At 35.9% G+C, this 21,509-nt stretch overlaps 5 protein-coding genes across 8 annotated transcripts; all 5 read left to right on the top strand.

Moving 5' to 3' along the window:
- The first annotated feature begins 76 nt into the window (after positions 1 to 76).
- Positions 77 to 7,126, top strand: LOC147288180 (uncharacterized). Of its 3 annotated transcripts, none has more exons than XM_086239638.1 (14): positions 77 to 215; positions 925 to 1,034; positions 1,139 to 1,272; positions 1,557 to 1,595; positions 1,734 to 1,826; positions 1,926 to 2,042; positions 2,446 to 2,541; positions 3,462 to 3,575; positions 4,077 to 4,130; positions 4,463 to 4,510; positions 4,968 to 5,118; positions 5,616 to 5,781; positions 6,254 to 6,323; positions 6,610 to 7,126. In XM_086239638.1, exons 2-14 carry the CDS (start codon positions 980 to 982, stop codon positions 6,865 to 6,867), a joined length of 1,395 nt encoding a protein of 464 aa, XP_086095764.1. In that variant the 5' UTR covers positions 77 to 215; positions 925 to 979; the 3' UTR covers positions 6,868 to 7,126. The 3 variants fall into 3 exon arrangements, with proteins under 3 accessions (XP_086095764.1, XP_086095763.1, XP_086095765.1); XM_086239637.1 differs by having other exon boundaries at positions 925 to 1,061; XM_086239639.1 differs by lacking the exon at positions 77 to 215 and having other exon boundaries at positions 925 to 1,029.
- Positions 7,127 to 7,317: 191 nt separating this feature from the next.
- Positions 7,318 to 8,836, top strand: CYCP2;1 (cyclin p2;1). 2 transcript variants are annotated; one of them, XM_086239641.1, is made up of 2 exons: positions 7,318 to 7,862; positions 8,249 to 8,836. In XM_086239641.1, the coding sequence occupies exons 1-2, from the start codon at positions 7,561 to 7,563 to the stop codon at positions 8,538 to 8,540; spliced, it is 594 nt and encodes a 197-aa protein (XP_086095767.1). In that variant the 5' UTR covers positions 7,318 to 7,560; the 3' UTR covers positions 8,541 to 8,836. The 2 variants fall into 2 exon arrangements, with proteins under 2 accessions (XP_086095767.1, XP_086095766.1); XM_086239640.1 differs by having other exon boundaries at positions 7,325 to 7,961.
- Positions 8,837 to 9,577: 741 nt separating this feature from the next.
- Positions 9,578 to 11,240, top strand: LOC147288178 (small ribosomal subunit protein eS30z/eS30y/eS30x). Its single transcript, XM_086239643.1, has 3 exons — positions 9,578 to 9,725; positions 9,810 to 9,947; positions 10,983 to 11,240. The coding sequence occupies exons 1-3, from the start codon at positions 9,722 to 9,724 to the stop codon at positions 11,027 to 11,029; spliced, it is 189 nt and encodes a 62-aa protein (XP_086095769.1). The 5' UTR covers positions 9,578 to 9,721; the 3' UTR covers positions 11,030 to 11,240.
- A 1,593-nt stretch (positions 11,241 to 12,833) lies between these two features.
- PEX22 (peroxin 22) lies at positions 12,834 to 17,027 on the top strand. The gene is made up of 8 exons (XM_086240069.1): positions 12,834 to 13,134; positions 14,038 to 14,271; positions 14,362 to 14,409; positions 14,661 to 14,717; positions 14,816 to 14,917; positions 15,475 to 15,540; positions 16,347 to 16,448; positions 16,573 to 17,027. The coding sequence occupies exons 1-8, from the start codon at positions 13,030 to 13,032 to the stop codon at positions 16,675 to 16,677; spliced, it is 819 nt and encodes a 272-aa protein (XP_086096195.1). The 5' UTR covers positions 12,834 to 13,029; the 3' UTR covers positions 16,678 to 17,027.
- A 571-nt stretch (positions 17,028 to 17,598) lies between these two features.
- On the top strand, positions 17,599 to 21,378 carry ATXR2 (histone-lysine N-methyltransferase ATXR2). Its single transcript, XM_086240068.1, has 14 exons — positions 17,599 to 17,890; positions 17,973 to 18,058; positions 18,154 to 18,467; positions 18,561 to 18,673; positions 18,783 to 18,814; positions 19,161 to 19,306; positions 19,668 to 19,755; positions 19,867 to 19,915; positions 20,019 to 20,073; positions 20,212 to 20,281; positions 20,357 to 20,426; positions 20,670 to 20,746; positions 20,912 to 20,968; positions 21,072 to 21,378. Exons 1-14 carry the CDS (start codon positions 17,725 to 17,727, stop codon positions 21,180 to 21,182), a joined length of 1,434 nt encoding a protein of 477 aa, XP_086096194.1. The 5' UTR covers positions 17,599 to 17,724; the 3' UTR covers positions 21,183 to 21,378.
- Positions 21,379 to 21,509: the final 131 nt, after the last annotated feature.

Raw genomic sequence — 21,509 nt, 5'->3', positions numbered from 1 at the left:
AAAAACACGTTTTCTGAAAACGATACCAAACATGCCTTAAAATTCAAATTAAATCCCCAAACCCTCCCCCTACAATATTAAAATTTTCGAAACAGGTCTTTCTCTATTGCCATTTTACGTCTTTCCTCTGCTTAGTCCTCACTCAAACCCCATCAACCTTTTGCACCAGATCAGGTTGGAGATCCAGCGAACCCCTAGAAGGTTCGCATTGCGAGGTACATTTATTTAATCAAGACCCACCAATTTCTTCTCTTTTAAGTCTCTTTGGATCTGATCCCTGTTTAACTATTCCAATTACACTTCTCTGTATTTGCTCATTTTGGTGTTTTCTGCGTATGTTGCGTTTGTATTTTTCTTGAATTTTTGGGAACTGGGTATCAATTCGTATTTCTGGGATTCTAGGATTTTTAGTGGGAATTTGGATTTCGGTAGTAAGAAGCTATTTTCATGAAGTGCTTTGGAGAATTTGGCAGACATTTTTGATAAGGTGGTTTCCGTGAATCGCATTGTTATCGTTTTGGATGACCTGAGATTGTCTGGTTTTGTTGGTGTATTTAATTTTGTTGAATGAGGTACTTGTTTTTCATGAAGAGAGGTTGTTAGTTAGTCCTCTAATGCTGGGTCCATAATTCTATTATATTGTTAAGCTCTTAATGTTGTGGTTTTGTTGTGCCTCCAATGCGTCTATTTGATTTTGTTTTGTCTTCTCTTCAGTTGAATTAGTTATTGGATCACATCAGAGCTATGCATTATTGATCTTGTTTTTCCATAGTGATGGCCTCCGGGAACTTAAAATTATCCCCATTTAGTAACTCATAAAATGATCTAATTGTATCAATGGATCATTATTTAGAAAAGCTTTCACATTTTTTTAGTTGCTTTATAAGGATGTTTTACATTTCTCTGTGATTTCACCTGCTGCAGGTTCTTGGTGGTGGCTAAGAGGTGCAGATAAATTTCCTAATTGCTAGTTTTATCTATGTTTGGAGGTCTTGCGACGGCTTCTTCCAATAGTCCGCACTTAAGAAAGTCTGGTAGCAGAGCTGTTGTCTCTGATCTGGGTACATTTAAGTCTTCAAGTTATGAAGTATAAGTTTTTATGGTTACTATTTATAGTTAAAATAAAAAAATCTTTCAGGTACAAGTGAGCTTGAAAATGGTGCTGAGGAGGGTTTCTTGCATCTGATAGAGGCAAATGATATGAAGGGTGGAAGTATACCATTGAGTACAGCTGCAATAATGCCGTCTCCAACTTTGTTATGGAGATTCAAGGTTTCATTATTTATAATATGCTAGGGTCTTTCTAATATTTTATTTTTTCAGTTGTTTTCTTCTTCTTTTTGCTGAATGATTGTAAAATTCTCAACTTGAAAGAGGGAAATTTCAAATTCATTTTCATATTTTTTATCTTATTGGAGAATTTTGAAATAGATGGCATGGGTCACCAAAAATATATTTTACTTATCTGCTTTGGTGGGAGGCAAGCCACATTTAGTGTTCTCTTGTTCTATTTCTTTTATTCCATTTTCCGGTTTCTAACTTTATTTGATGTACAGGTCCTACTGTTCTTTGCCTGGGGTTTCATATGTTGCAAGGTTAGTTCTATATATTTAATTTTGACTACTGATGGTAGATTTCTGATTTGATACCAAAAATAGTGACAAGAACCAAAAATGCCTTAATTTTGATCTTTCTGCAAAAATGTTGTTAGTAAAATTATTGTAAATTTGCAGATTGGATGGGATTCTGTCATGAGAATGAGTGTGGATTTGCGAGATTTATTTCTATATGAGGCATTTTTGTATTATAATCCTCTTCTTCTTGTGGTTAGTTATGATTTCCTATTCAGAATTGACTATTCCATCATACTTCTGCATACTTTATCCCTGTATTGATACAGTTTCCTCTGGTTTTGATATGTGCAGACTATGATGGTTTGGTTTTGGGGAATTAGTCTATGGGTTTTTGCTCAGGCCAATGTTAATTATGCAAAAATTTTTGATCTCGATCAAAATCATTTGACCCACAGAGAGATATGGAAGGTACCAAATTTTACAGCCAGTGCATTAACCCAGTCATCTTAAACTCATTAGCCTAATTGTTTTAAGCTGTTGCTGATGCTGTGTCTTCCGGCACTTTTATAATCATGCTAAACAAACATATGGCTTGCAATGTATAGTTTTTATTTATCACACTTTTTTCTGCATACAGTGCATGGCTTAATTTTCTTTTTCATTTCTTTTGATTGTAAAATGTCATTTTTGTGTTTTCTTTAATTTAAAAGGAGGATAGTGCATCATAGCTGTTTCTGTTAATAGAAGATTATATGTTTTCTTCGTGGAATGCTGTTGGCTATACATTTGACATGGATATCCTTTATACTGTTGATTTTTACCTCCTCCTGTTTTATTGATTTACTCTTACCATTCAATATGATATTTGCAGTGCTCCACATGGATGACAATCATTGTGCCAACGAGCATGACAGCATATCTTTATCTTTATTCACATGGAGAAGTGTCACTGGCTGCATCACAACCAGTGTAATAGATGCTTCCAGTCTTATAGTTATAGACAAATGCGTATATATATATATATATGTACATGACTATTATCCATTTAATTCTAGTCTCATTTCAACTGATTGTGAAAACGTGAGTGTGTGTGTGTGTTTGTTTTTTGTAATAAAATAAAAGAGAATGGTGCTACATGAAATCTTCCCAGTAAGTCACCCATCCTATAGCTGCTATTGCAAAACGTACTAAACTTTTGGACTGTAAAAAATGATTGCAGTGTTCTATTAATTTTCAATTTTGTTTTTCACCCAAACTAAGCTGGCCTAAAATTTGGGTCTTTTCTACATATATAGTAGGTTGATATGGTTGATTTTCTGAATTCTATATATTGCTTATACCACTGAATATATTCTCCCAAAATGATGAATAGCTTCTGTAAGTAGGAGTTATTCTTGGCAATATGATTGAAATAATCTTATATTAGTTAATTATAGGTGCAGTAAGGTGGATGGTATAAGTAATTCTCCTTTTGGCAAATATTTGAATTAAAATTCTTTATTGAACACTTTGGTAGGCTTAAGTTTATGCATGTTGAAGACCAAGTTTTGCTTTAGTGACTGATTTTTGGGTTTAAATCATTTTTATTTTCTTATGTTTATATATGTTTTTTCCTAAAATTCCCAGGACTTTTGAAGCACTTGTATAAGTTTGCATTCGTTTGTGATTAAAAAAATATAGTTTAATTGTTTTTAATGACCAAAGTTGCCAAGCCTAATTGAAGGATTCCATTGCATAAAATAAACAGTACATTAGTATCGTTATAACTGTTCATTTTATGATCTGCCTATCATTACTTATCACACTGATAGTGTTAATGTCCATCTCTTCTCTTCCCTTTACCACTGTCTTGTAATTGTGCTAAGTTTGATTTACATTCTTCTGCAGGTACTCTTATATGCTGCTGTTGCAATGATATTGATATTCCCTTTTGATATTTTCTATTTGTCATCTCGCTTTTACTTGTTAAGGACGCTTTGGCGTATAATTCTGCCACTACAGGCAAGTTTGTTTCTTTTAGGACCTATCTTTGAACCTTCTCCTCTTGTAGGTTGTCTGCTGTTTTTTTACCCTACTTACTGGAAAGTACTTCTCTTACAATGCTTGTTTATCTTCTGGAATTTGAGGAAAAAAGCTGTGAAGGAGAAAAAAAAATTGTCTGTTTGCACTTTGCACCTTCTTGGTTCTCAGGGTTCAATTTCTGATGTCTATGTATGTTGTGAGAGAGTTAAGTGTTTAGCAAACATGTATGTGGTCATGTTACTAATTTCTACAAGTATGGCTGAAGTTATTATTTTGGCCTTTAATGTTTATTTATCTACATTACATGTGTGGCTGCTGGTATATATTAGAAATTATGTTTCACTTATCGATGAGAGTGAAAGCATGGACAGCATTGCAGTACCAAACCATTGATATATTCTGGTCTCAATTGATGCTTTGAATTTTTTGTTGTTTCTATGCTATGTTTTATTAAAGTTTGCTACTTATTCATGAATACAGGCAATATCATTTTCTGACTTTTTCCTGGCTGATATTTTGACCTCCATGTCAAAGGTATTCATCTGGATGTCTAATCTTACCATTATCCAGGTCATTTCACATGTACTAGAGTTTAATCTTTGTGATAACAACTTAGATGTTAAACATATTTATAGTTTTGTACCTATATATATGCATGCATACATGTTTCTTTTCTCTTTTTTTTTTTTTTAATATTTTAAATTAGCTATTTTTTAAAGGAAGTAGAAGATAGTTGTGATTAAACAGTTGAATAGTTCACTGTGATTAAACTTGTAGGAGAGTAGACTCAAGAAATATTTTGGTGTCTATGATGAGATATCTAATTGTCACCATGCCTTTCTATTGTGATTGTCATTTTTTTGCAGGTGCTCTCTGATTTGGAGCGATCAGTATGTCGAATGGTCCATCGACAGGTTAGGGTTTCACGTTTGAGCTGGGGTTCTTCTCTTGTCTTCTTTTCTCTTTTTCCGTTTTTATTGATGACAAACAAATTATTGTACAATGCATTTCTGGTTAGTAGAGCAGAAGGAAGTGTGCATCTTATGCTGATTATCTATAAATTGGGTTATAATAAAAGTTGAGATGGACTAATGGAGGAATTGCATCAAGAGAACCACTTAGTTTCTATCCTAAGGTTGTGAGAAATTTATGGGTCCATGATTAGTAATTGCAATTCAGTGAAGATAAGTCTTTTGCATAAAGGCAGGATAGGCCAAAAAAAGTGACGAGGAGAGTTGGGTGTGCTAATACACATTCTTTCTTAGGTCTTTCATATCTATTTGTAATCATTTTTTTGTTTGATTTTATGGATCGAGATACTGGTGATAATTCACTTCTTTTTTGTTAAGAGAATTTTTGGAAGTAATGCAGGTTGCCACTATTGCATGGTTTGAAGCCGATTCGGTTTGTGGCAGTCACTCTGTTGCAATCCCTTTGGTTCTTGTTTTGCCTTACCTTTTTCGTTTGTTCCAATGTCTTCGACAATACAAGGATACTGGGGAGAAAACAACTCTTCTAAATGGTATGGCTCACTTGGCCATTTTCTTTAACGTTCTTCAAAAAATTTTCCTCAATTTGTTTGGCCACATTTTTTATTTTCTTTTCCTTAGCCTTACTCAATTTTTTGAGACACTTGGAGAAGTTTGGTGACATGGCTAGGTAAAAATAAAATTTTAAAATTATAATACCATGAAATAGTGTAAACACATCCTTTATCTAGACAGTTCTGGTATATGTGAATTTTAGTTTTTGATCTTGTAATTGGTATTCTGTGCCCCTTCTCTTAATTGGAGATGGTTTTGCAAGTATCTTTTATTATCTCTGTGGCTTTTGTTTTCCTTCTCTCTAAATCTCTATTTCAAGGTTCTGATCAACTACAGGTTTTTTCTGAATGTATCAATTTTTCCATTCATTAATAGAACTTGCTTGTGTGTTACATTATTTTGCAACTATTGTATTGAAGTAATGATGGATTTGATGTCTCATTGCAGTACTAATTTTATCTGCTTCTGGTTTCAGCTTTAAAGTATTCGACTGCAGTACCTGTGATTTTTCTTTCAGCACTTAAATACCACGTCTTCCCTGAGAAGTGGACGAATTTTTACCGGCCTCTCTGGCTTCTCTCTGGTGTTTTGAACTCTTTGTACTCATTCTACTGGGACGTGACTAGAGATTGGGACTTGAGGTATGCCATATGTGTAATGTTTTTTATTTCACATAATATCAATAGTAGATAAGTGTTGAACTTGTTACTTTGGTATTTCACACTTGTTCCTCTGTCAGCTCACGTTAACAAACTTCTGGAATGAATATCTTTTCTTCTGTTCTGAAACCATAAGTGAAAACCTAATTTGGTGGCTGAGCTCTAGATTACGTCTTCACAAGTTCTTTGTGGCACTTATTATACTTATGAAATATCCATCAAATACAATTACCATACAATCACTGCATCATGCAATACAGAATGAACTCATGATGATGTACCATGGAACTTAATTATTTGTCACGTCATGTGTGACGTCTGTTTGCCTCTTTGTACCATAGAACCCGTATAACCATCCAGGACAGATTATAACTCAGATGATTCATGCTTAGAACTTGTTGCATCCTTAAAATTACTCTGTCATTCCTCTAAATATTTTTTTATCTTTTGTCAGTGGTTTCACTCGGATTTTCAAGTTCAGCAAACCACAGCTCTTGTCAAACCTCATACATGGACAGAAATGGGTAAGTCCACACCATCTTTTTTAACTGGAGTGAGTCCACAAACTATTTTGTATTTGACTTTGACTGGCTCATGCTAAAAGTGTTACAAGACACATCACCTGGTTGTAAGACCTTAACTGAGGCATTGCAAAGTGGCCTTGACACTCCCATGCAAACCAAATGACTTAACCTGTCCTTGGAGATAATGTGTCTCGAGTAGTCACTGATTGAGTTGCCTCATCTGATTGGTTTTGGTGACCATCCTATTTCCCTGGCATTGAAATGATTTTATGGAAATGGGTTGCAGGTTTACTTCTGGGTGATAGGGAGCAACCTGATACTGCGTTGTACGTGGACATACAAGTTGTCTTCCCATCTCCGCCACAATTACCTTACTGTGTTTGCAATCACTGCCTTGGAGATTTTCCGCCGCTTTCAATGGGTTTTCTTCCGTGTAGAAAACGAGTGGAATAAGATGAATGCCAGGTCAAACATTCAGCTCTCCATGAGCGACAACCCAAATGAGGAAGACAGATTACTCACTTCTAATGGCCACAATGTATAGACCTATAAGCAGTTATTGTCTTCCAAAATTCATAGTTTTGTATAATTTTTTGCCCTCAAGGAATTGCTCTTTCCATTTTTCAATTGCAATTTACATGGACAAATGAAAGATGTTTCTTTTTCATAAAATGAATAGGTTCATCAATCATCATTGCAAATTGCAACATCAAGGAGATGGTATATAGGTAGCTTCAGTTTGTGAAACGTCATTATAAAATGGAGGCCTCTTTGATTAGAACATCTTAAATTTTGAGATCATCTCTCTCTCTCTCTCTCTCTCTCTCTCTCTCTCTCTCTCTCTCTCTCTCTCTCTCTCTCTCTCTCTCTCTCTCTCTCTCTCTCTCTCCTTTGTATTATATGAACATTGTTGATGGTGTCAGAATTTCCACCACGTATTTTATGGAATTAGCACTGGCCAATTAAAATCCATCTTCACATGTCATGCATTTGTGGGATTCCCTTAAAGCCAAATCAATTGGCTCAAAACCACTCCCAAAATCCAGTCATTTATCAAAACACCACCTTTCGATAGCTCCAGGAACCAAATGGTGTGCACACGTGGCAAACAGCCACTTCGCCAGTCGTTTACCCCCAACTCAGATAATATGCACCTGCAAAACCGAACCCTCTTCAGTCTCGACCACCCAAAACTCTTCCTCACACTCCCACCGGAAAACCCATCAGAATGAACTAAATGTTGACCGCCGGCGAGTACATCGATGACCATAGCCGGCCAGAGCCGAGCATTCCAAGAGTGCTGACCATACTGTCTTTCGTACTAGAGAAGCTAGTGGCTCGAAATAATGGGCTCGTGGATGGGCTGAGCCAGCAACTTGATGGGTTGCGTTGTGGCCCAGCTGGGGTTGGGAAGAGCTTGAACGCGTTTCATGGCGTTCGAGCGCCAAGCATAAGCATACCCAAGTACTTGGAGAGGCTGTACAAGTACACCAATTGCAGCCCCTCATGTTTTGTGGTTGGGTATGTGTATATAGACAGGTTGGTCCACAAACACCCTGACTCGCTTGTGTTGTCCTTGAATGTACATAGGCTGCTGGTTACAAGCGTTCTGGTTGCTTCTAAGATGCTAGATGATGTGTGAGTACCTCTACATTTGTCCTCATGAAATGGGATTTCAATTTGTGTCAATGATATGCAGGAATTTTCAACTTTTAGTTTGTTTCATAATCAAGTTGAGTACTTTTATTTGATTGACCAAATTGCGCAGTACCTTTGGATTGGAAACCTAACTGTAAAAAAATGATGTGTGGGAATCATTATTGGCTAGCCCTTGTTTCCAGTATCACATATAAGTGTGCCATATTGTTCTTGCAAGTTGCAAATTTTGATTATGTATGTTGTTTCTGTATACAAAATGCATGCAGGCATTATAACAATGCATTTTATGCCCGGGTTGGGGGAGTGAGCAATGCTGAATTGAACAGACTAGAAGTGGAGTTGCTTTTCCTGCTGGATTTTAGAGTTGTGGTCAGCTCTAGAATTTTTGAGGGCTATTGCTTTCACTTAGAAAAAGAAATGATGCTGAATGGAGCATGCCAAAGGATAGAAAGGGCATTAGTCCCCAGTGATGTGAATGATGTGCCTGAAATATCAGAAAATGGGCAGAGTTCCTCACCACCTCAGATATCAGAAAATATGAAGGAGATTGTGGACTGACCTGATCATGAATTTTTTCTGCTGCTTAATTGTCTCTAGTTCTGGCATTGCAGGGTCCAAATTGTTGGCCATAGAATCATGGTTAACCTTTTTCTCTTTCATTTTCTCAGTTATAATCACTTTTCATGCATATATGTAAGAGGGAGCTTCAGCTCTGTGACTGTCTTTTTCCAAAATTGAATATTCGATAAAAGAATTAACTCTTTGACATTATTGGAGCCCAAGAACAAGACTATGAGTGCAGTTGGGTGCACTGATTCGGTTGGTTTAGAATATAAAAACAAAAGTTCTTCTGAGTTCTGAGTCATTTGTACTCTTGGAATATTGTTGCTTTTGAAATTCTAGTCCAAGGCATTTTACATCCGCTTACTGTACTGATTCCAGCAGAAAGGCTTTTTAGCCTCTTAATTGATACCGGTAAATCAAAGATTAAATTTCCAAGTTCAGAAGATGTAAGTAAGAATGAAGTTCCAAGTGATTAGTTTCCCAGAGGACAAGGTAAACACTTTATTCCTTGTCTGGGCTATTGGAAAGCTTAGAATCACCTTTCTATGGTTCTTATATGACTTTAAATTATCTCTATCTATGAATGCTCTTCTACTTTTCCCCACTCAAGAAGTTACCTGGATGATGCAAGAAAAACAAAAGAAACTAATATGCATAGTTTATAGAATTAAAGTATGGATAAAGGTGATATATGGGATTCCTTTCTTAATTGTCTTCTGTATATTTTGCATGTAGGGGGCATATATTGCATGTTTTTTTTTTTTTTTAATAAAAAGGGAGAAACTCTTCTGTAAATGGATTTCATACCCCAATAACACCTTAATCAAATAGTCCTCTTCAAATAAAAATGCGGCTGTTTTTGCTAAGCCTTAATGGAAACGGGCCTTTTTGTTTTGAACTGTTGAAGCCCAGGTGATTTTAATCACTACTTATTTTTATTAATTTTATATGGGCCTTTTTTTCTCTCTCTCTCTCTCTCTCTCTCTCTCTCTCTCTCTCTCTCTCTCTCTCTCTCTCTCTCTTTTTCTGCCTTGGGCCTCCACAAGCCTAGGGCCGGCCCTGTAGACGACTCCACCAAAACCCTAATCGCGAAAAGCAAAACAAAGCACACACAGAGTGACAGAGCTTCCGTCTCTCACTCTCTCTGCAGGCAAGCTCAGCTCCTACGATCAGCCATGGGTATGTGACACATTTTTATTGTTATTTAATGTGTATTTTTCGCGATATCTGATTGGTCTGGGACGGCGATTGGGTTCTGTGCAGGTAAGGTTCACGGTTCGTTGGCTCGTGCCGGGAAGGTGAGGGGTCAGACCCCGAAGGTGGCCAAGCAAGACAAGAAGAAGAAGCCCAGAGGCCGCGCCCACAAGCGCATGCAGTACAACAGGAGATTCGTCACAGCTGGTAAGCTTATCATAGCTCTCACTTTCTTAGATTAATTTTTAGCTTTTTTTTTTTTTTTTGAATTGATAGCTTAAATTTGAAATCTTTTTATAGTTAGCTGTAGACCCATTTGGTGTCTTTGCGTGTTGAAATGTAATTTGTAGGTTTTGATTTCTGATATTGTGGGTGTGTTATTTGATAGTATATTTTATTTAATTATTTTTTGAATTGGGTTCTCATTGTATTTGATAGCTTTCATAGTTAGCTGTAGACCCATTTGAAGTCTTTTATAGTTAGCTGTAGACCCATTTAAAGTCTTGTATAGTTCTCTGTAGAACCCTTTGAAGTCTTTTATAGTTAGCTGTAGACCCATTGGAAGTCTTTTATAGTTGGCTGTAGATCCATTTGAAGTCTTTTATAGTTAGCTTTAGACCCATTGGAAGTCTTTTATGGTTAGCTGTAGATCCATTTGAAGTCTTTTATAGTTAACTTTAGACCCATTTGAAGTCTTTTATAGTTAGCTGTAGACCCATTGGATGTCTTTGCTTGTTGAAATGTAATTTTTTATTTTTCTTTATGATAATGTGGGTGTGGTGTTGATTGTGTTTTGGTGTTGATTCGTCACAGCCGGTCAGCTTATCACTCTCACTTTCTTATATTAATTGTTTTACTATTTTTTTAATTGGGGGCTCTTTGGATTTGATAGATTAGTTCATTTAAAGTGTTTTTATAGTTAGCTGTAGACCTATTTGATGTCTTTGGGCGTTAAAATGTAATTTGTTGTTGGTTTTTATTTCTAATATTGTGGGAATTAATTATTTTATTATTACTTTTTTAATTGAGTTCTCTTTGGATTTGATAGCTTAGTTCATTTGAAGTCTTTCATAGTTAGCTGTAGAACAATTTGATGTCTTTGGGTGTTGAAATGTAATTTGTGGGTGTGGTGTTGATTGTTTTGTTGTAGCTGTGGATACAAATGTTTATGTAAGCAAGTGTTTTGGGAACAGAAGGTAGATAGTTGGATGGTACTGATTGTAATTTTTGTTCGATTTGCAGTTGTTGGATTTGGAAAGAAGAGGGGGCCTAACTCTTCTGAGAAGTAAGGTTGGTCTGCGAGGACTTTTGCTGGTTTCTTATGAGGCACTAGTTTCTATTTGAATGTAGTTTTGTAGCCAGACTATGTTCAGGTTATGTTCTTGTTCTGTTCAATTTGTAAGGTTAGGAGTACTTCCTTTGATGTCTGAATTGGGAAATACATAGTAATATGTGCTAATTTTGATTTTTTTTTCTTGGCCAATATGTGCTAATTTTGTTTACGTTGGTGTTTTCTCTTGTTCTTCAGTTTTAAGTTTCGATCTGCTCATGGCTCACTGTTCCATTTTTAGAATTGATTTTTGGCACATTTGGTGTCACCTTTATATGAATCACCTACAAGAAAAATACTGTTATCCTTGGTTCTTTCCCCTGATATCTAATGTGGAAGAGTTATAAAACTAAGGAGCTGTTTGTTTTTCACTTTAGGACTTGATATACATTAATTTAAGTGATGGTATATTTATATTTGGTTCATTTTTTGTTTTAACTTAACACTTGCTTTAAAATGTGCTTATTTGAATAAAGAAAGTTAAATTTTATTGTTTCTCCTTTCAAATACCATTGACCCCCTCGAACCCCACATTTCCCCCTCAACCACGGACGCCACTACTCTCCTTTTGACAACAACTTAATTGTTTCATTCATTTCATTTACCATCTGACTTTGAATGAGATTATGAGACGCTTGTTCTTACTCTAAGTACAATTCTCAGATTCATTTCTTAGATGTAGAGTGGTTGTAGTTTCTAATTTACTTCTCACTCTTAAGTTTTTTCAGTCAGAGATGTTTGTTTTGTGGGTACTGTTTTTCATTTTGTAAAAGAAAATGGAGGAACCTTCGCAGAATCACGAACTTTCCAAACTGACATTGATGAACTAAAAGCAGTGCCTCAGGGTTCCTAAAACTCAGTTCTAGGTTTTGTAGTTAGATGTTGAAGTTGGTTTTGTATAGGAGGTACAGAAAAGCACATAAATTGCTTGTGCTTTAAATAATATGTAGAAAGAGTGCAGGAGAATTGAAGATTCTCAATGTGTTTTTGATGAGATGCCAGAGAAAGGGTTAGGTTTTGGGTTTAATATGGCTGTTAAAAGTGGGTATGGTAACGATGGTTTGAGGCTTTGTGGTATTGTGCATGTGATGCCATGAAGATGGCACGTGGTTATGGAAACATCATGGCTTTTCTATTTAACCATCTTTCATAAAAAATTGATTGAGCCAAGAAATTCTCACACATCAATATATTACACGGCCATTTCAAGAATGTCCGAACTGGACTTCCCATGGCGCCATCAATATTTTGAAACTAAAATAATTCACCAAATAAAATAATTTTGAAACTATATAGGAAATAATAATCCCTTCAATATCTTCCCATGGTGGCTGGACTTTCATTCCCATGACAATGGTTACGACTAGCACATTATTATATGGATATGACACAAATTGATAGCTATATATTATGACAGACGTCGAAAGAGTGATTTATTATTCTATAAAAAAGAAAAATCAACTTACTATTATAACAAAGTCTAATGTGGTTGTGAAGTTAATATTAGAGTTGTAAGTTATAGAATTATTTGTGCCAAAAAATATTAGTAACATAGTTACTATTATTGGACCGTTTATACACAAACCGAAAATTTTGCATAAAATGTTACGTTGTTGTCGGAAAATAGAAAAATAAATATTGAAACCATTTAATAAATACTTATTTGTTTAAAGAAAATAATGCTCATTATATTTGTTTAAACTATGAAGTTTCACTTTCACCTCGCTGAATTAGCTTAAAAGCCTTAAAAAGGAAAAAAAAAACACAAAAAAAAAAATCGCATCAAAGGCCATCTCCCTCTGGGATCTTTGACAAAAAGCACGAGTTGTTCTCTCTTTCCTCTCGCTCCAAATTCCATAGATAACCGATGGGGAAGGACTTAAGGTCCTGAGCTGAGTATTAAAAGATTAAACCTTGGCTTCGCCGACATCCTATACTTTTCTCGTTGCTCCAAAAGCCATGGCCGAGTCTTCAAAAGAAGAGCTGCTCCAGCTCATCAAGCGCTTTGGGGCTTACCTCACTGTCAAGATGTCCAATCTCTTCTCGATCTCCCTCCACAACCTGGTTATTACCTCTTTTTCTCCTCTCTTTTCTTATCTATTCGAATTTTTTGACGGATCTGACAGCCCTCCCCCGCCTGAAATTTTTGCATTTCTGCCAATTATCTATAATTACTTAATGGGTTTATCAATTTGTATTCCAATTTTTTTTTTTTGCCTATTTGATTTGTGTGCAATTTGGTACTTGTTTCGATGTGAATTGGTTTGGGCTGTATTTTCTTTGAGAAAATTTGATCTCCATATCTGGAAATTAGGATAATTTTGGGATGAATATATATGATAAGCACATGTAGGCAGAAAAGATGATAACTTTGCAACCATACTGTTAACCGTCAGGCCATCGGCTTTGTTAGTTCAATATGAGCATGAATTTTTATCTCCAATTTTTAAATTTGCTGCTTGAGGCCGCATCTGCTGTATTGTCTTTCCGCTCGGATGGCATCAATGCTTTTTATCTGAATAGAGTAATTCTTGTACTATGAGCGAAGAAAAAATGTACTGTGGATACTCCCCATGATGCCTGGATTAGTGTAATTTTTGGGCAATGACATTGGCTGGCTCTGGACTGAAAAATAAAGCTAATCGTGATAATAATAAATAAATAATATATAAGTAGAATTGATTAAGGTGAAAATCTAGTCAGTAGGTAAGTGAAGCTAATGTGGACCCTGTAAAATGAAAAGTTTTACCTTATTTTCTGTTTCATATGCATGACGTAAAACGTATGTATAAAAGAATTAGAGTTCTGTAAGCCTGATAGATTTTAGCAGACTCTGTGAAGTATTTTACTATTTCTTTTGGAACTATTCCATTATGTTATGTTCATCTTTGGCTTATGAGGGTCAATGTAATGTTGGAACGGAGATGTCAAAGTTGGGTTTTCTCAAAACTTTATAAATGCTATCAGAATTCACAATCCCTTGGGGCAATCGCGGGCTTTGCTGTCGCAATAGTTTTCACCTGGAGGCTGTTGAGGTCACCTAGTGGACCTCAAAGAAGACAACCAAAGCGGCAGGCACCTGCATCCAGTAGTTCTGGCATCAGTCCTCATTCAAATGCAGCACTAACACCTTCGGGAGTTTCACCTTCAGAGGATACAAGAGCACAGAATGTCGTTGATGAGTTCTTTCAGCCAGTCAAGGTAACTGTTAAGTTATGTGTCTGCCATAGGTTTATATTACCCCTTTGTATTGACATGGTTTATGCTGAATATTTTTCTTTTAATTTCCAGCCAACTTTGGGGCAAATAGTTAGACAGAAACTAAGTGAAGGAAGAAAGGTAATTGTCATTGAGTCGCTTGTGTTTGATATTCTCAATATAGTGCTTCTCAACTTCTCACTGCATGTTGTGAAAAATTCAAAGGGAAGCTACATAACCTCTGGTTTGACTTTCATGTTTAACTGCACTTCAGAGATAAAACTATACTAGAAATGTAACTGGTATTTGATACCCAACTTGAGTTAATTTGTATAGGCATAGACAATTGTGATTTCGTATCAAAGAATTCATGCTTAAAAGCTTATGTGTAGGTAACTTGTCGATTACTTGGAGTAATCCTTGAGGAAAGCACCCCAGAGGAACTTCAGGTGGTTTGATTCCCTTTCCAATAACATTCTCTCAGTAAATTTAGTGGTGGAAGTTGTAACCAAGAAATTACTAATGCTGTTTTTCTTTGTTCTGGCAGAAACAAGTGACTGTGAGGTACTCAGTGCTGGAAGTGCTCTTGGAGATCACAAAATTTTGTGATCTGTATCTCATGGAAAGAGTTCTGGATGATGAAAGTGAAGTGCGTGCAAACCTCTTTTCATCAATCATTTTGTTTGTGTTGTTTTTTATGAGATCAATTAGTTTCCGTGCACGCTGTTCAACATAATTTCTTTGCTCATGTTCCTATGCTATGCTTGTTGACCACATGAAGCGTTGTTAGCTTGTTAAAGCTGTTTGCTTAAGCAGTGTCTAATTTCCACATGAAAATTGACAATTGATATCATTGTTTGTACTTTATGCTTGGGAGCTTTCTTGTATTGGTATGTTTAATCTTGTATTTTTTAATTTGCATAATCATATATTCTACGGTTACTAGTATGGACATGCTGACATTTATTTGGATGTGAGGTGTAATAGTTTGTAGTGCTTAGATGCTAACTACACTGACTTTGTTTTTATGGCTGTTGTTTTGGCATCGGCATTATAGTATCTTTTTTCTTTTCATGTTTTTACTTTCTGTGCCAAATTTTAGTGGCTCAATAAAATGTTCATTTTCTCCAGCCCATTGCTTTCTTATAAATGTTTGTTTCCATTATCATTTATGAAATGATATATATTTTTATATATTTTTTTTAGAGAAAGGTTCTTATGGCTTTGGAAGCTGCTGGGATTTTCACATCTGGGGGTTTGGTCAAAGACAAGGTAAGTATATGTGTTAATATCATTATGTAACTTTTAAGAATCCCTGAAACTTTTTATAATCCTGTTTGCTTGTGGGTTTTGTGTGTATGCAGTCGTTTTTGGCTTCTTGTACCTATTTCTTTAAACCTTATACCAAAAAAAAAAAAAAAAAAAATCTTTTTTAAGCTTTTACTTTGAAGAAATATAGTAACAGATTTTATTAGCATTGGAGCTAACCAATGTAAATCATGAAAGATGAATTGTTCTTTTGAGTCGTAAGAATTACAATACAGCTTCTGGAATGAATCATGATCTTGCAAACTAACCAGTACTTGCATCTATGCATCCCAAAATTTCCATATGGTCCAAAGAGATATAAGGGTAAAGCATAATGGGATTGTGATTTTCAGAAATTAGGGGCCGGCTCTGAGCAAGATTGGTGAGATATTGAGGGAAGGCCCACACTTGATTGAGATTTGAGAATGTGAGGAAGTGGTCATGCAGAATGAGAAAAGGAGAACTAAAGATGTGCTTTTCTGATTGGCATAATATTTCCTTACTCATTTTTGGAAGTCTTTCTGTGAAAAGTGAAAAATAAGCTACGACTAGGTCTGAATGGCTGAATGAACAGTGCAGTGTGCTCTCATTACTGGCTTGTCAATCTAGTTGGGTTAAGAGAACTTAATAGATCAAAAGAAAGAGAAGTTGAGAGCTAATACATGCCCTAATGATATATCAGTTATATTCATACATTTCAACTTGCTAGGATGCTACTATTTCTTTCCATTGCTTGTGTTATTTAAAACATTCTTGTGATGTGATTGTAGGTTCTCTTCTGTAGTACAGAGAATGGACGGACATCTTTTGTTCGGCAATTGGAACCAGATTGGCATATCGACACAAATCCTGATATCATCTTTCAATTAGCTGTATATTCTTAATACTTGCCTTGTTTTTGTACATGACATTCTTCATTCTCATGCACCATGTTCTGATGTGTATGTTCATTTCCATGGCTGGCATCTGATGTATTCATGTATTTATTGTTTACAGAGGTTTATCAAGTATCAGCTTCACATCTCTCCTACCAGAACTGAACGGGCTGCTTCTAATGTGTTCAGCTCTCCATCCTTGGAACAGTTCTTTGGACGTGTTTGATGCTCAAGCAAATAAAGGATACGAACATAATCTTTAGGTTACTATTAGGGTTCTTCTTTTCCACCCATTTGGGTTTTATGTTAATCATACTTTTAAATTCCAGCTTCAGCTCATTACAGCTCAATGTCTCTTTTTTGTTTTTTTGTTCTCGTTGTACTTGCCTGCGGTTGTTGGTAGTCACTAGTCAGATAATAGACTTGATTTGTATCACCCCACTGTTTTAAGAGATATCTTGTGCAATAGATCGGATCAAATCCGAACTCCAACTGGAAATTTTATTAAACGGTTGATGTTTGTAATGTATCTCAGTTTAAGGATATGCCACCATAGATAATAATTTTCGTGTTCTATGTGCCTGTTAGTTGAAGTTTGTGAGAGCTTCATGGTCCATGTTTATTAATTCTCACTCTTGTTGCACTCAGAAGTATAGTAATGAATTTGAAGTTTGTGAGATTATCTATACCTATATCTACCTAGACATGATGTTACCAATTTGAAGGGGTATATTATCATATAATAAACATGGTCTCTAACAGCCTAAGTTATCCCTATTGAAAGAAAAATAACTACAAGCCTACAAGGAGCCATTTTTCTACAAAACAAAATCATAATTTGACATACATTTGTCATTTTTGTTTATATATACATATATATAAATATAAAGAGAAACATTATTCGATAAATAAATTTTTTTTGGGTCAATAAAGTGAAAATGAAGTTACTGCAAAATTTTGAGTAGCAGTAAGCCAGTAACTATGTAATTACATTTGACTTTTTTCCCTCATTATCCAAAAAATTAAAAACTTGTAAAAAAAAAAAAAAAAAAAGGAAAATTCCAATGTAGTCGGTAGGCCAAAGACTTTTCCATTTCTTAAAAACTTGTTTAAAAAAAAAAAAATGAAAAAAGCAAAAAGTGTTAAAAAAATTGGCTTGGGTTTGACTCTTTTAGCTTGTAAAAGGAAAAGGAAGTGCAGGTCCACCGCTTGGCCGCCATCAGCATTCAGCAACTTACGTGTTTCTGCTGCGTCTGCTTGTCTCTGTGTTCGAATGGAGAGCGTTTGCCCTATCGATGCAGAGCTGGGCAATGAAATCTCTGCTCTTCTTCGACATCCTTCACCTGCCCAAGTCCAAGACTACTTCGACGAGCTTATCAAATCCACCACCAGTCAATGCCACGCCATCAATATCAAACAAAATGGAGAGCTTGGCAAGGGTGAAGCTTACAACACACACGTAACACCCTTTTTAAAATACCCATTACTCGTTCTATCTTCACTCTGCTCTTTGATCTTTAGGTGTCTACGCTGGCTTGGACTTGAAAGAAGGAGAGCTTCTTCTCAAGGACCAAATGCTTGTGGGTCTTCAACATTCTTCTAACAAGGTCTTCTCTTGCAGGCCATTTCTCTCTGATAGTAAACATTTTCTTTTGCTCTTGGGATTTTGGGTTTTCAGTGTGTTGTTTGAATTTGGTTGCAGATTGATTGTTTGGTGTGTAGCTTCTGTTTCCGTTTCATTGGCTCTGTTGAGCTTCAAATTGGGAGGAGACTCTATTTGCAAGAACTGGGTGTTGCTGCCAGTCAAAATTGCTGTCAAGCTGACTACTCATCTGATGAAGAAGACTTGGGAAAATGTGGGTCTAGCAGTTCCAGTTACAAAGATAAGCTTTCCCTTCCTAAAGGGTTTGCAGAATCTTTAATGAATGGTGAACGCAAGTTCCCTTACTCTGATAGCTTCTCGTTGCCTCCGGCTGTTCCATGTCCTGGTGGCTGTGGAGAAGCTTATTACTGCAGGTGGATACTTTTTGTAATATTGACTTAACCTGGCTTTCATTGCACCGTGGTACCAAGTAAATAACTTTTTGTAATGTTGGCAATATCTTGTAGCAAACTATGTGCACAGTCTGATTGGGATTTATCGCATTCGTTACTTTGCACCGGGGAGAGGTCAGAATCAGTCTCCAGGGAGGCACTTATAAAGTTTATACAGCACGCCAATGGTAGGATGAGTTTGTGGGTTATATCTTCTCTACCTTTTAATGTTTTATTTTTCCTCTACCCTCTTCTAATTCTATCCTTTTTTTCTTGTTTTTCTCTTGTTTTTACCAGAAACAAATGATATATTTCTCCTTGCTGCAAAGGTACACTCTATTACTAACATTACCTTTAATTCACCCTTTTACTTTTATGGGTCTAATTTCTTATGTCAATTTGAGTACTTTTAGCAGGCTCTGTGTCTAATACTTGCAGACTATTTGGTCTTGGTTTATCATGATATGTTTCTGACATGGTTCACTCAAGAATAGATGGTATATGAGTAGCGAGCATCACTATGCTGTCGTACTATTTAAATAAATATGAAAGCATAGTTCGGTGCTTGGTACCTTATGCGTTACATGTCTTTCTTGTCATGCCTGATACGTCTTCTGTTTTGTAATATGATGCAAATTCAATTTTTGATTATCAAGTTCCTCAATCTCTTTTCAGGCAGTGTCTTCCACCATATTAAAGTATAGGAAGTTGAAAGTGACTCATTCTGAAGAACAAGAGAATTCGCCTAATGTTTCAGGCAGATCTTATCTATCTATACTCTTAGAAGCATGGAAGCCAATATCAATGGGACAGAAGAGAAGGTAGTTATATATGGTGATGCCTTGCTATATTGTGTCTGCAATCAATCTTTACTACTCTTTTTGTGAGCATATGAAAAATAGAAATGAAAAAATTTGCTTGCCATAGCATAGTGCATGAGTACGTAATAAATGTTAGTACAAATGATAATACACCACTGTTAGGGGTTATAATTGGTGAGCATAGGAATCTCGATGTTTTCTACTGTACACACTACATCATTTGGCTGACATCCTCACGTAATAAACATGTGCAATACATAGGAATTTGAGGTTTGAAATTTTTGACAGATTTCCACCAAGTTTTTGTTGCTCAGATAAGAAGGTTCTTTTGCTCTTTTTCTCACGCATTATTTGTTCTTAGGTGGTGGGACTGCATTGCGTTGCCATTTGATGTTGAATCTTCTGATGAACCCAAATTTAGGATGCAAATAAGAGATCTAGCATTCACGGTACTACTTTCTCCACTAGATGGGTCATTTTAGAAAATCTAGTTTGAGCACTATATTCAAATACTGCCTCCTGAAAATAATTTCATGTTTTCTTTTTGTGGTCATTTTCAGTCACTTCAGCTCCTAAAGGCAGCCATCTTTGATGAGGAATGTAAACCTTGTATCCTTTCCAGTTTAGAACTTTGATGCATGTTTTCTTTTTGAATTCACGCTTCTTAATATTTCTCACAGTTTTCGAATTTGAACTCCTTTACTCTTCCCAGTATTCTCCCTTAAAATTTATGGGCATATAATCGGCATGTTTGAGTTGAATAATCTGTAAGTCACACTTTGCATGCATCCCAAATGATACTGGCAATGGCATGGTTCAAGCAATTCATGTGCATTGTCAAATTGTATAAATAATTTGCATGAAGATGAGGATCAAGCTCTTACTTTCATTTTATTATGTTTCAGTGACTTGGTTGTAGCGTCTCCGGTGGAAGATTATTTTTTATACATTGATGATCTTCCCTATCCTAAAAAGGTTAAAATTCATACGCTTCTCCCAACATTTGGTCAAGTTGACTGTTCTGATGTATTTCCCTGGTTTTCTTGGCAGAAAGAAGCTGAGGAGATTACACAACCAATTTTGGATGCTCTAGGTGATGACTATTCGGTTTGTTGCCAGGGTATGATGTTCTTTTACAGTTTCTTTGTCATTATGTCTTGAAAGTTCATTGATGATTGATTTACTTTCTAGTAATCTTTCAAGCAGTCTTTTATATGTTGTTCTTGATGTTGGGCTACCTCTGAGTTTTTCTGCCTTACAAACTCCTTTCATAAATCTTATGGTCAACAGATGTGGATTTGTCTTTCTCATTGTGGCCAGGGAAAAAAAAATTAACTTCCTATATTTTTCAATTTTGTTTTAGGCACAGCGTTCTATCCTTTACAAAGTTGTATGAATCATTCTTGTAGTCCCAACGCAAAAGCATTCAAAAGAGAGGAGGTATGTAAAGTTCAGTTGTATTTGTAGGATCTATAGTCAAGGATCATGGTGATGATTGAGAACATCAATAAACCAATATTTATAGAGAATGCCCATTTGCAACTTTCTAAAGCATCCCTTTCTCAATTTTGTGCACCTGGATTCATGCTTATTCTCCATTATCAGGACAGAGATGGCCAAGCAACCATAATTGCACTCAAACCTATTTGCAAGGGAGACGAGGTACCAAAATGAAAGCCCGCCTTGGTCTAGAATACTATGAGGCCTCAAAATCCTATTCAATAAAAATTTGATCAAACACTGATTACAGTTGATGCATTTTCAGGTTACCATTTCTTATGTAGATGAGGACCTTCCTTTTGAGGAGAGACAGGCATTACTTGCAGATTACGGTTTTAGGTGCAGGTGCTCAAAATGCTTAGAAGAAGAGCCATGACCAATGAGGTGCCGCTTGAACACAATGACTTGGATGAGGCGATGGGACTTAAAGCTTTGTAATAGGACACTCGGTCACGTTGCTAGATAGATCATCAAAAGTTCATTGCTTGTATACGTTTCATTTTCTCACCTTTTCCCATGACATTATTTTTGCTTACTTATTTTATAAAATGAATGAGACGGTCCCTATTACGAAAGGCATTTTATTTACAATCTACAATAATTCAAATCGAAGATTTCCATGGTTAGATGGTGGGATTCCACTCACAGTCTAAGGGTCGATCTTGAGTGAGACGCATCACATGCAGATCGGCACACAATCTGG

This window comes from Dryas octopetala, chromosome 4 (genome assembly GCF_963921425.1).
Source record: "Dryas octopetala chromosome 4, drDryOcto1.1, whole genome shotgun sequence".
NCBI lineage: Eukaryota > Viridiplantae > Streptophyta > Magnoliopsida > Rosales > Rosaceae > Dryas > Dryas octopetala.
This window is presented reverse-complemented; position numbering and strand designations above follow the sequence as displayed.